We start from the raw sequence: 13,749 nt of genomic DNA, 5'->3' as shown, positions 1-13,749 counted from the left end.
CCTGGACCTTCGTGTTATCAGCACCATGCTCTAACCAACTGAGCTAACAAGCCAGGTACAAATTATGGCAAATTTTATTTTCAAATTTTAACTCCGGACAGGGGAGCCAGGACACCCGGGACAACCCCCAAGAATAGAGAGGTCAGTATGTGGATGCTGGAAACAAAGCCTGGAGCAGGCGCAGAACACCAGCAAGGAATGAGAGACAGACACCTGGGTTCCAGAGACTGTTGTGAGGGAACCCTCCTCTCCATGCCCAAGGCCAAGCCCAAGCCCCAGGCCTCAGGTAATCGGATTAGGCCAACTGCCTTGTCTTTCTGCTCTTAGCAAGAACAGCTCCAGCTCGGAGCAGCCCTGCCCATGCTGTGACTCAGGGTATAGGAGTGGCCCAACTCCCTCTTACCAGCAAATTTTGGGGAGAGAAGGAACAAAGCATAAGCCACCCTCCTGTGGATCAGGAGGGTACCTGAGCCAGGGGAATTTAGGAATGTCAGGAATTCCCAGAAAACCATCTTTGGAACACTAAAGAATGAAGAGACACCGAGTGTGGAGAAACAAAAAACAAGAGCCAGGGGCCAGGGAAGGTCAGTCCTAGAAAAACAAAAGGACCACACTAGAGACAAGGCACAGGAACCAGAGGGCCATTTGGATTTTTTTATTCTCTTTTTAAATACTGTACAGTGAAAAATAAATACGCCTTCTCATCCACCAGACAAGGTTGGTCCCCCTTCCCCTGGGGACCTTGTCACCCCCCTTCATACACACCCCTGGTTCTACTCCAAAACCTTCCCCATGCCTCCCACTCACTTATACCCTTACTATCCCCGTCTTCCACAGTGATGAGGCCCCAGAAATGGGGGGTACAGGATGGCAAGAGGGATAGCAGGGGAGCCCCCCTGAACTGTCAAATCTGGGTGGGTCAAGGAGCACCCCCCACCAACAAGCGGAGAATGGGGGTGTTCAGAGAGATTGGGGCATTAGAGGATAAAGGCACATCCAGTCTGATGGGGAAGGAGAGAGGCTCCCCTCACCCTGGGGGTAGGGTGGACAAGAGGGAGGGGGGTATGACCCTGTTACACACCCCTCCCTAGCTCCTGGAGGTTGGGGGGGGACCCAAGCTGCTGTGCCACCCCCCCTCCCCCTAGATAAGAGCAGCTCCAGCGCAGGTCAGTTGGGCCTGTGAGGGCCATGGTGTTGGGCAGCAAGCGAGATGGAGAAGGGAGGGATGCGAGCTGGAGGTTTTATGAAACCCCATTCACCAAACTACCCAACTCCAGGGGGGCCGAGAGCTCCCCATTTTCCGAGGGGCCCTTAGGAAGCTTGCTGACAGAGTCACCCTGATGGGGAAATAGGAAAGGAAGTGGAGAAAAGAAAGCAAGCAGTCAGTAGAAACTCAAGTTATGACATTCCTTACCATCTACGCCCTCCTGGCATCTGTGATCAGGGGTTGGTTCCCTGATCAGCTCTTTTCACTGTTACTGGGATCCAGAAAATGTAAAACCAAACTTTCTATTCTACTCAAACTTTGCACTAGTCAGACATAGCTGACTCTGCAATTCAATGACAGATTTCTTTGGGAATTTTCCTGTGCTCCCTGACCCAGAATAACAACAAAAAAAGGGGTGCAGTAAATTGTCTTGCCTGCCTACCTTCTGTCCTGAAAGAGAGTCCTCTGAGGGTTTAGTGCGTTCCAGGGGTGGCCGCTGGCGGCTCTGAGACTCTGCTCGTGAGATATAGTCAGCCACAGTCACTAGGGAAGGCAAAGAACAGAAGGTTCAGAAGGAGCTCAGGGATTCAACCCCAAGACACCAACAGAACGAATCCCAACCCTTGGTTTTCAAACGGTAGGAAGTATCCTGTTCTCTCAGCTCTGAGGAAGGATTATGGAAATCTGCATTAGCTGACCTGGCTGACGGTCTCCACTGACAGAACCATCAGTCCGGTTACCACGGTTACGACGGCGACGGCTCCGATTACGACGCTGGGGTCTTGATTCATCCTCTGTGGCATAGAAAAGAACAAGAGTCACATATCCAATTTCCCATCCCTCAATTCTTACCCATCTCTAATTTTTCAGACTCCAGGAACACCCCTCACCAAGGCCATTCTCTGTCATGTTGGGCCCATCAGATTCCAGGCCTCCATCCATGACAGTCCTGTCCTCGTCAGTGCGGCGGCGGCGGGAGCGGCGGCGCCTGGCACTTGCTGGGGGGGGTTCCCCAGGCTCTGAATCAACTGGGGGCTCTGGTTCGGATGTGTCCAATAGGCTGTAGGGGTTACTGTCTGGATCCTTAAGCACTGCTCAGAAGAAGAGGAGTTGGGAGTCAGGTGTCCATCATCTTGCCTTTGGCCCACATTTGTAAACCCAGCTGTCTGGTACCTGAGCTAATAGATGAAGAGTTATATCTTGAGGTGGGCCGGGGGGCAGGTGGGGGTCCCCTACCCCGGCCCCCAACTGGCCGCCTCCGGCTTTCTTCCCCTCGGGGTGGGGGATCCCGGTCACCAGGCCCAGCACGGTTAGGCTCCTCTCTCTTCTCTGACTCGGTCTCAGAAGCTGTGGAAGCGTCTGAGCTGGGACCTAAAGAATACAGTATGTTTTATTCAGTGCCACTCATCCCATCCTAGGACCCATCCCAGCCCCCAAACTGGAAGAACTCTCTCTCTCCCTCAAAAGGCTCCCAGGCAATCTCCATCACAGCCTTCCCCAAGTTTCCATCCAGACCTCTGCCTCTCCCCACAAGCCCTGCCACTCCTTGCCTCCCGCTCCCACAGACGTCTCACCATAGGCAGGACCACCTGTCCTCCGGCCCCGGCCCCGGCCCCCATAGCTGCCCCCATAGGTTCGAGTTGCATGGAGGGAGGAGGAGGAGCTCTCGTCAGTGGTATATCCAGCCTTGTCGCTGCCACCGCTGCCCCGTCCACTCCCAGGAGGGCGAAAGCCCAGTCCAATCTGCCGAAGCTGCTCATCAATTTGCAACCTCTCCAAGCGAAGCTGCTCAACCTCCTGGTTGGGAAGGAGATGGAGGAAGACATGGAAGGAGGAATAAGATCAACAGCCTCCTTCGTTCATGCTTCTCCACCTTGACTGTCCCTACATATCTAAGCTCTCAGGAACGGAAGGAGGAGGACATTGACAGTGAACAAGGAAAATTCTGGGACCCAACTCCACAGCCCCAAATTTCCACCAATGGTTCCTGTTCAACACAGAGAGACAAACTAGATTCCACAATTCCTAAGTTTATCCATCAGCAGTTTTAGTCCCCTTGCTCTGCTCAGCTCTTTCCTCTCCTGGGCTTCCAGCTTCTGTACCTGCAAGTAGGAGAGATGATATTCCAGCAGAGCCTGGGCATTGCTGATATTCTCTCGGGTGCCAACAAATATGAAAGGGACCATTCCCTGGAGAGGAAAGAAGGTAGAAAGGATAGTGAAGTGGAAGTATTAACCCCAACCTGTCTCCTAGGGGAGCCCACCCAATGGGATCATTCTGGGCTCTAAATTTAGAGGGAAACAAGTTTCTGTGGTCCACCCTCTAGAAGTCCCAGCCCCAGAGAACAATCCCAGCTACTTCTGGGAACCAATTTCTAGGCCTGGTTGCCCCATACCTCCTCCCTGGGGTTCTTCTTGTCATTATCGCCTTCCACTCGAACCCTCACCACACCAGATTTATCCACAATCTCCTGGATCACTTTCCCATTCTTTCCAATCACTTTGCCTGAATGGATAAAGGAGGGATTAGGCCTTTTTTTTTTTTTTTTAAAGGAAAGAAGAGTAAAAACAGATAAGGTAAACAGTCTTCCGGGTTCATCCCCATTCTCTACATGGATTGCATTTCATTCATTCTCCTGCTTCTAGGTTTCTGATGAGTTTTCACAGGACAAAAGATTACAATCCCTAGAAATTTTTTCTTCCATTTTTATCACTCTTATATAGACTATTTGCTCTGTCCTTGTGAAACTGGAAGTCCACAGGGAGGTGCCAATCCCTGGGGCAAACCCAGAATCACTTTAGAGAATCTCACATCTGGCCCTCAACTATACTCTTTTATATACACACACCCCCCAACTCACCAACCAGATTCCTGGGCACTTGCACTGAATCCTCAGAAAACTCAAGGTAGCTTCGTGCCTGTCGGCATGCTTCGGGTGTCTAAGAGAAAAGTGGAGAGTTGTTACTAAAACAGAAGACCTACATTTCAAACAATGATCTTCCTGCCACTTTGTCTTTGGTGAAATGTGCTGCCACCACAGTCAGGGATGGAAGTCAACATAACTCAGGTTTGCTTTCTATTTCAGAGTCTCATCCCTTTATCCCCTAAGTGACACAAAAGACAGACATTTTGCTGACCTCCCCGTAAATGCGGAAAGTGCAGGTCTCTTCACCCAACTCAATGGCTGTCACACCAGGTACTTTTCGGGCCTGCTGGATGTTGGCACCGTGAGTCCCGATTGCCAGTCCCATCAGGTCCTCTCGCACTGTGAACTCCTCCTGGAATGCTGCTGCCAACTGTTTGCTTGTCTGAAAGGAAAAGGAATTGTAGGAATTGTAGTGGAAATCTCAGAACACCTGTCCCATGTACCTGACTCTCTGTACACCTTAAATACGGAAGAACGTGTGAAAGCAAGCCAGAAGCACCCTGGAGTCTGTTGACCACTAGGACCTGTGTGAAAAATTCAGGAACTTTTAATTCCACTCCTACTTTACTAATGGCTTGGGGGAAAGGGAAGTAATGAGGACAGAGTATGGGCTGAAAGTCACCAAAGTTCTGGAATTGACTCTATCTGGCTGTGATCCTGAACAAAACACACACTTTGGGCTTGTGCCTCTGGTCTGTCATTTGCTAAGTTATTATATCTGACCTACCTTATTCTCAGGACTATCAAGAGGATTAGACAAGGTTGTTGTGAAAGTACTTTTCACAAGATACATGCAAGCATAAGGAATTCCTACCTTAACCAATCGAATATCAATTCCTCCCAAAATAAAACCCAACAATTTGAGTAGAAAGCAAGGGGTTAAGAAAAGCAGAAAACATAGGGCTGGCCAGTTAGCTCACTTAGTTAGAACATGGTGTTATAACACAAAGGTCAAGAGTTCAGATTGCCATAACAGCCAATCGCAAGAAATTTAAAAAAAAGAAAAAAAGAAAAGAAAAGCAGAAAAATGAGTCTATGGAACACAATTTCACTTCATTTCTCAACCAGTTCTTCGAGAGGTCCCTGGATTCAGGCAAAAAAGGTTCTTGAAGAGTGAGTCCCAGCTAGAAAGCACGACATAGGAAAAATATCTGAAAGGGGACATTCTCAGATCACAATCTAATCCTTCCTAATTCCAAGATGGACAGGGTTCAATTACAACGAGGATTTATTTACACTAGGCAAGAGGAGAAAAAGGAACTAAGTTGGGTGCTCAAAATCACTGAGTTAGGGAGGGAGGGGAGCAGAGAGGATCTAAAATGACTTAAAAGTGTCTTCTAGAGATGTTTGCCAAGGGTTTTATTTCTTAAACTGTCTGATGGGTTCAAGGGTGTTGCTATACATATTTTTTATCCTTTATATACTCAATACTTTCAGTAACAATTTTTAAATGAAACAACAAAAGGCAAATTTCTTAAAAACACAGACATGTCCCTATTCTTAAGACTCTGCACCTGTGGCTAACTTAGCTTATCTGGTACACTTTACCACAGACCAATATGGCCAAGTCCTGGGAGAGGTGACATTCTACCTTTTGTCATCAGAAAACCTGTTCATTGGGAACTGGAGTTAGTATAATCTGGGGGTAATGGTGAATTTTTCCCTACCAATGCCCTGAGCAGCATCCCTAGAGAGGCAAAAGATTACCATGATCCAGAATTTGCACAGATTGAGAGAAAAGCCTACCAAGAAGATCAGTTCACTTAAATGGAAATGGATGTTCAAACACACACACGCATCCTGTTCATTTAGAATGGTATAACACCTAGGAAAAGGGAATCTGACAATTATAGGATGTCAGAACTCAAAAACCTTGTAAAATTTTCTAGTCTACTCCAATGTCACAGATGAAGAAGATAAAGCTCAATGAAATCAAATGATTTGGCAAAGGACAATTACATGACAAAATAAGATACAGGATTCTAAGTCCAGTGGTATTTGCCAGTGTACAAATCATTCTCAAATATATCCCACAGAGCAGTTTGGTTTCCAGAAGTGATTTGGGAGTGTGATTGGAGGTAAGAGCCACACCCCCTTTCCACTTTTAGACAGAGCTGCTCTGATTAATCTGTTTTATGCTTCCAAGTAAAATTCCACTTGATTAAAGGGTCCCATGGCTAAAAAAAAAGTTTAAAAGTAACTGCACTATAACATGATGGAGCTCTGCCATCTGTAGGAGCCTGGGATAAAATAGCCAACCCAGGTCTAATGGCCAAGAACAAAACCTTAGTTGTTCTGTAAACACAACAGCATGGGTAGAGAATGGGGTAGGAAGAGAGGAGGACAATATCATCCAGTAGGAGGAAGTGAAGGCAAAACTTACCTCTAGGTGCTTGGTAGCTTCTTCATTGCGAGACATGAGCAGCAGTTTGGTACGCAGGCTTCGGAAATGCATATCACCCAGCAGAGATGCCCGCTTCACAGGGGCTTCTGTGGTTGACTGGGAGGAAACCAATGGGAAAGTCATTAAAAGTGACTTTGAATACATACTGGGAGAGAGCCAGGGACTGGCAATCAGGATACCTGAGTCTCTGGAAAAGAGTGGGAGTTAAGAAATGAAGCTAGGGAAAAGGAAAATTATTGTCAGTCTCATAAGGGTCGACAATCTGGGTGCCTAAGGGAAGTGGTTTTAGATAGCAAGCATAAGGTGAGAGCTATACAGTCTATTTTTGAAAGCCCAAATATTCAAGAGATGGTCTCCAACCCAGACTGTAATATGATACCAGGTTAAAAAAAAAAAAAAATTAAGGTCATACACGAAGAAGGTTAAGTAAAGGTTGGGCCAGGAGCAATACAGTCCTCTCTGACAAATAAATATAAGCATATTTTAGCTCCTTCCTTTCTGCAAAGGGGTTAGAAGGGGAAAAGGAAAAATTGTTGAAAGGGCTTATGTGAAATTCAGGCAGAATAAACTCACCAGAATGAAGAGTTCACTATTCGTGATGTTGAGAAAGATGCAGTTGGCTCCCAGTGCTTTCTTGAACTCTTTATGGACATTTTCATTGGAGCAGCTGCAGAGAAAGAGTAAAGTGCTCAGAGGGCAGAGGGCGGAGTACAGTGAAAGGTTCAGGGGAGAAAGAACAGGCCAATAAATAAGAAAAAGAGGGACCACAGCTAAAGAACAGGGATGGGGAAACACAGCAGTTGAGAGTTCCTAGCAAGAAGGGCTCTAGAGGGCCAGGGGAACAACAGAGAAGACTGAAAAGTGGGAGTGGGGCCTGAAAGAAATAAGGACAGAGATAAGGGCTGTAAAGAGGGCCCACCCCAGTGGCTGACATTCCTAATACTCACGCTTCTCTCAGATCCTCGGGTACAGCCATGGTAACCTTAAAGAAGCTGCCTTTGGTTGCAAGGGGATTGGGATTAACTGGCCGAAGTCGCTCCAGGGTGACAATCTCATTGTAGGTGGCATCACAGGCTGCATATTCAATAACATAGAACTGGCAGAGGGAAATAAAGAAGTTGTAGATGACTTGAGCATCTATCTATCTCTTAGCTTTCTATGAATAAAATATTTGTTCTATAGTTCCTCAAAGGCCTTCATAATCACTCACATCTCCTTTCATCATCCGCACCCGGGCCAACCACCAGCCACAAGGCTCCTGTTCATTGGCTCGAGAATAAACCTAAAGAGAAATTGAAAATAAAAGAATACTGAGGACTGATATGGATTGTATCCCCCAAGTTTTATGTATTAGTAGCTTGATCCTCACTGTGACAGTTAAGAGGGAGGGAAATCATATTATGGTAATTGAAAGGTGGGGCCTGGAAGAATAGGGGTGATTAGAATCTGAGAACCATGCCTAGTGAATGGACTAATAATGGTGGTCATGGGCATGGTTCTGAGGCCTTTAAAAGGACAGCAGTGAGACTCTCTTTCTCTCTCTGCACTGCCATTTTCTGCCTTGTGAGACCCCTGAGTCACTGTTGACACCAACAGATGTGTTCCCTGGACTCTGGACTTCCCAGCCTCTGAAACTGTGGGCCAGCCCGGTGAAACTGTAAGCAATAAATTTTGTTTTCTTTATAAATTACCCAGTTTGTATATTTTGTTATAAGCAAGAGGAATGAGCTAATACAAAGACCAACCAAAAACATCAAGGATGGAATAACAAGGGGCTGGATGGTTAGCTCAGTTGATTAGAGCATGGTGCTGATAACACCAAGATCCAGGGTTTGATCCCTGTACCAGCCAGCCACCAAACAAACAAACAAAAAGGAATAAGAATTAAGATACTTGGGATGCACCCTAAACCAAAAGATAAAGGACACCAGAGGAAGAAGCTACTAATTAAAAATCAGAGGGAGCCTGGCTGGTTAGCTCAGTTGCTTAGCACACAGCCATATAACAGTAAGATCATGGGTTCAGATCCCCGTACCAGCCAGCTGCAAAAAAAATCAGAGGGCATTGGATTTTAGATGCCATTATCACAAATTGAAGAAAAGTGAATCCCCTTGAAACTGGGAGGGGCTCCCTGAGAGTTTGGCTGATCACAACAGTGACGGAAAGGGAACTGTTGCATTTTACTTTTCCACAGGCTAAATGGCTGGATGTGGTGGCTTAGGTGGGGGAATTAGGAGTATGAACCAACCAGAGAAGAGCTAGGATTCTGGCAAAGGTGATATTTAGAAAGGGTGGACTCCACGGCCCTTACCTCCACCTCGTCCCCTTCTGTGATTTCCTTATTATAGTCAGCTGGAGGTGGTAGCCGGACATCCCCAAAAGGAATTTGTCTCTCACTCTGCCAGCTGCAAGAGAAACAGTGATATGAAAGCTATTCAGACTGATGTGGTCGCCCATTTCTTTAGGAAGGGGTTACTGCCTCAGCTGGGGGATTTTCACCTTCCCTACTAATTTGAGGCTAAACCCGTTGCTAGAAAATGTGTCTTCCATCTCTTGTTAGAAAATCTAAATAGTGGGTCAAATGCCCCACCCTCACCAAATTCTCAGCCCTTTCCTCTCCTGGGATCCATGTAAGTTGCCCACCCAAACCCTTGGCTCTCCCCGACCTATTACATGCCTCATAGGACTCAGCCGCCCCCTCTTCTCCACTCTCCTTCTAGGACCTAGTATGCTGGATTCTCTATTCCCAAGGTCTTACTTGTTTTCAAAGAAGATGGTGACAGAATCTTCATGGACATCCTTCACAAAGCCCTAGAATGGATTTTAGAAAAAAAATAAAAAATATAAAATGACATTTTACCACCACCTTAGCCATCAAGGGAAGAGATACTGGAAATCTTTAAACTAGACTTTTAGATGGGGACATAGCAGACTGAATACAGGGCCAGAAAGACTTTATTGGGAAAAGAACATAAATGGTGAGGGAGAGAGAAAGGAAAGACTATTGGCATGGAAAGAGATGTGGAAAAATCCAAAAATAAGATGGGATAGGAATTAAGCAGAAGGAAAAGCACCACCTGCATCAGAACAACCTGGAAACTGGTGGTCTACTCTGGCACCCACAAGGGCCTCCCCATATATCTGCTTCCTGTTCTGCTGAACAGCCTGCCAGAGTTCAATTAAAATACCAACAACATTCAGCAAGGCTAAGAATATCCCATGAGACAGTTTGAGGTTGTCCTGGAACACCTAGAGGACATCAGGATCTGCCAAGAGAAAGAAGGGTCTAGCTCCCAGACAGAGCAAGAGACCAGAACAAACTTGGTGCCCTGACGCCTGGTTTCTAAGAGAATAATCACAACACTGGCAAGGTTCAAAATGATGAACACAATTTATGGAATGAAAAATTAGGACTTAAAAGATATCAGATTTTTGGGGCCGGCCCGGTGGCGCACTGCTACAGTGCGCCGCTTGGGAGTGCGGTGGTGCTCCCGCCGAGGGTTCGGATCCCACATACGGACCGGTTCCCGCTCACTGGCTGAGTGAGGTGTGGGAGCAACACCGAGGGTTGCGATCCCGTTGCCGGTCCCGGTCCGGTACGGGCGCAACACTGAGGGTTGCGATCCGTTGCCGGACACGAAAAAAGACAAAAAAAAGGAAAAAAAAAAAAAGATATCAGATTTTTGAATGCTAGAAGAATGACACTGCTGAGAATGTGAGAATAAAATTTATAAAAGATCTCCCAATCTTGAGATCATCAGAGAGAGGAACAGGGATGACTGAATAGCTGGTCAATCTCCTGTTTTCTACATCCTCACTAAGGAGGCCAAAACTATGTGTTCAACCTTGTACTCCCAACTTTTCTACTTTATTTTTCACACACTCAAAATTAGGGACTTCTAATTTTGATAGTCTAATTTATGAATTTGTTCTCTTATGGACTATGCTTTTGGTTTCATATCTAAGAAATCTTTGCCTAATCGAAGGCCACAAAGGTTTTCTATGTCTTCTCCTAGTAGTTTTATAGTTTTTTGTTTTACATTTAGTTTTATGATCCATTCTGAATTAAATTTTGTATACAATGTGACGTATTGATCAAAGTTCATTTTTTAAAATTAATTAATTAATTAATTTATTTATTTTTTCCTTTTTGTCTTATTTTCGTGTCCGGCAACGGATCGCAACCCTCAGTGTCGCGCCCGTACCGGACCGGGACCGGCAACGGGATCGCAACCCTCGGTGTTGCGCTCTCACCTCGCTCAGCCAGTGAGCGGGAACCGGTCTGTATGTGGGATCCAAACCCTCAGCGGGAGCGCCACTGCGCTCCCAAGCGGCGCACTGTAGCAGTGCGCCGCCAGGCCGGCCCCCAAAGTTCATTTTTAACCTATGGATATTCAGCTGTCCCAGCACCATTTGTTGAAAAGAGTATCCTTTCTCTGCTGAACTGTCTTTTCACTTTGTCAAAAACCAGGAAATGCAAATTAATGTGTAATAATAGAAAGCTTATCAGTGGTTGGTAGAGGAGTTTTGGAAGTGACAGAAATGTTCATTACCTTGATTGTGGTGAGGGTTTCACAGTTATATACATGCGAGGGTACTTCAAAAAGTCCATTGAAAGATTCATACTATCTTTTTTTTTTTATTCCTTTTTGTCTTTTTTCGTGTCCGGCAACGGATCGCAACCCTCAGTGTCGCGCCCGTACCGGACCGGGACCGGCAACGGGATCGCAACCCTCGGTGTTGCGCCCTCACCTTGCTCAGCCAGTGAGCGGGAACCGGTCTGTATGTGGGATCCGAACCCTCGGCGGGAGCGCCACCATGCTCCCAAGCGGCGCACTGCAGCAGTGCGCCACCAGGCCGGCCCTTCATACTATCTTTTAATTCTATTTTCCACAAGGCCCTTGTGGGAGCCAGAGTACTTTTCTTTTTTGGCAGCTGGCCAGTACAGGGATCAAACCCTGGACCTTGGGGTATCATCAGCCTATGCTCTAACTAACTGGCCAGCCCCCAGAGTACTTTTCTTTTCTTTTTTTTTTAAAGATGACCGGTAAGGGGATCTTAACCCTTGGCTTGGTGTTGTCAGCACCATGCTCACCCAGTGAGCTAACCAGCCATCCCTATATAGGATCCGAACCCGTGGCCTTGGTGTTATCAGCACCACACTCTCCTGAGTGAGCCACGGGCCGGCCCTCCAGAGTACTTTTTGAAGTACTGGCATATGTCCAAACTTAACAAACTACACACTTTAAATATGTGTACTTCATTGAATGTATGTCAGTTTTACTTCAATAAAAAATTAGGGGTTTTAAAAAAAGTTAAGTTTCAAAAGGCACACAACAACTATTCCTGAGCTTCACAGCTAGTGACAAAGCTGAGCTTAGAAAACACCAAAAATGCCCTCTAGAATGCACAGCTCTCACCTCATAGAATTCGTTAATGATAAACACTTACTATACTGCTGTTTCCTTATGGTGGGAAAACCTAAACCTTTGCTCTTGATACAAGCCACCTTCCTCTTCTTTAGGGATAGGGTCTTGTCAAGAAGCCCGTTATTTCTTAGAGCCTTACCAGTGCCCAAGGCATTAGTATTCATGGCACTTCCTCTTTCTTATACACGCATTACCTTTCCCTAACATTCTCTTCCCCAGATGTTTTTTCCACTCTTCATTCAGATTCAAAACTCACTCCTACTATTCTCCACTCATGTCTTCTGAGGCACTTTTACTCCTCACTATTTGCTTGGGTCCCTCTTCCCTTCGGGGTTCTTCCCTTGGCTCCTTCTCAAGTGCCCCCTTTCTTCTCCCACAATCACTAATATTTTATCTCTTTCCTCTTTTTTGTCCCCCTTTATAATGTGTGCCTGGATTTCTAGAAACATTTCAACAAGACTCTTCAGCTGACTTTATCCAGTTCTTTATCTAAAATGTCTATCTACAAGCCTTAGAAGTAGTTTATCAAGCCAGAATTACCTACTTTCAAAACATTTTAGGTAACATTTTAGACAGAGGAAGGGGAAAAGAAATAGATGGAGAAGAGAATCACTTGCTGCCTCTTGCGTGAAAAGATTCCCACTCCCAGATATATTCATTCACAAAGGCTTATGCCTATGGATCTAATCCAATTCTCTGCCACGTTGGGGATGACTCTAAGGGTGAGTATAGAAATATGACCTTGGTTTTTCCAGCTACCATGATTTCTAAAGCAGAAATGCAAAGCTCAGAATGGAGTCATCTCTTGCATCACTCAGCAATCCAACCAAACATCACTCACCTTTATACCTCCAGGGTCTTTTTCCTTCAAATAGTCTCCGAAACAAGCTTTATCCCCAACTTCTTATTCCAATCCTGTCTCTGCTCAATTCCACCCCTTCACCCCAGACACTAGGTTTTTTCCTCCAAGGATACCAGGGATGGAAACTGAACTACAAGTTCTGCTCAGTCTTGGCTCACTGGGAAAATAAGCAGGTGAGGGCAAGAGCAGGTGAGTGGAACCTGTTAGAAAGCCACCTAAATCCAGAGGATGACTTGATTCAGTGGTCACAGCATACCCTGGCTTTTGCTTCTGGGGCCTAACACCAGGAAGACAGAGGAAGAGAGAGCTCTAGGTTCCTAGGTACTTCCATTTCCTCACATCAGAAGATCTGAAATTAGTCCCCACCTTTACCCTATCTTCTAGTCCTGGGCTCTCAAAAGAAAGGAGGGAGTTCTAGGAGAAAAGCAGAGAGTCTGGGTATATCCATGTGTTGAAATTGAGGATGCCATACTCATTAAGAAAGGAAAGGGAATTAGGATATACAGGCAAGGTCTGGAAAATAAGATAATTGTGCACTGGAAGGTGAATACATATTTAACTTGGGAGAGTACAACTTAAAAAATAAAACACATTAAGTTCTGACAGAAAAAGAAGGGTTGGTGAGATAGCTACAAAATAACTTAGATCTCATATCTGACATTTGCAGTTCTATCCTGGAAGCAAATCAACAATAGGATCCAATTCTGAGATAGGAAAAAGGGACCACCCCAAATTATTGGTTCTAGAAGCAACATAAACACTCTTTGATCACACCAAAGTTTGCTGAGTCATGAATATTAAATCAGTAGCAAGGTCAGAATGGATAAGTATGTATATGGCACTGAGAATTGAAGAAAGATGAGACTGAATTTACAGATTTGTGTTTTTTTTTTTTTTTTTTTTTTTTTAGAGATGGCCAGA

At 45.6% G+C, this 13,749-nt stretch overlaps 1 protein-coding gene across 1 annotated transcript in view; it reads right to left on the bottom strand.

Moving 5' to 3' along the window:
* Positions 1-634: 634 nt before the first annotated feature.
* Positions 635-13,749, bottom strand: part of FXR2 (fragile X mental retardation, autosomal homolog 2) — a 16,034-nt gene continuing 2,919 nt past the window's right edge. The window contains exons 2-17 of the mRNA XM_008573843.1: positions 9,296-9,348; positions 8,849-8,942; positions 7,748-7,819; positions 7,485-7,633; positions 7,111-7,204; positions 6,517-6,633; positions 4,345-4,515; positions 4,068-4,146; positions 3,603-3,712; positions 3,310-3,396; positions 2,782-3,004; positions 2,381-2,578; positions 2,098-2,298; positions 1,906-2,001; positions 1,650-1,750; positions 635-1,337 (exon numbers count right to left, since the gene is read on the bottom strand). Of these exons, the coding sequence (XP_008572065.1) occupies positions 1,242-1,337; positions 1,650-1,750; positions 1,906-2,001; positions 2,098-2,298; positions 2,381-2,578; positions 2,782-3,004; positions 3,310-3,396; positions 3,603-3,712; positions 4,068-4,146; positions 4,345-4,515; positions 6,517-6,633; positions 7,111-7,204; positions 7,485-7,633; positions 7,748-7,819; positions 8,849-8,942; positions 9,296-9,348 (1,941 nt within the window). The 3' untranslated portion in view covers positions 635-1,241. The remainder of the gene's footprint in view (positions 1,338-1,649; positions 1,751-1,905; positions 2,002-2,097; positions 2,299-2,380; positions 2,579-2,781; positions 3,005-3,309; positions 3,397-3,602; positions 3,713-4,067; positions 4,147-4,344; positions 4,516-6,516; positions 6,634-7,110; positions 7,205-7,484; positions 7,634-7,747; positions 7,820-8,848; positions 8,943-9,295; positions 9,349-13,749) is intronic.

This window comes from Galeopterus variegatus, unplaced genomic scaffold (genome assembly GCF_000696425.1).
Source record: "Galeopterus variegatus unplaced genomic scaffold, G_variegatus-3.0.2 Scaffold970, whole genome shotgun sequence".
NCBI classification, from domain to species: domain Eukaryota; kingdom Metazoa; phylum Chordata; class Mammalia; order Dermoptera; family Cynocephalidae; genus Galeopterus; species Galeopterus variegatus.
The sequence above is the reverse complement of the archived record's forward strand: the minus strand, read 5'-3'. Positions and strand labels throughout refer to the sequence as shown.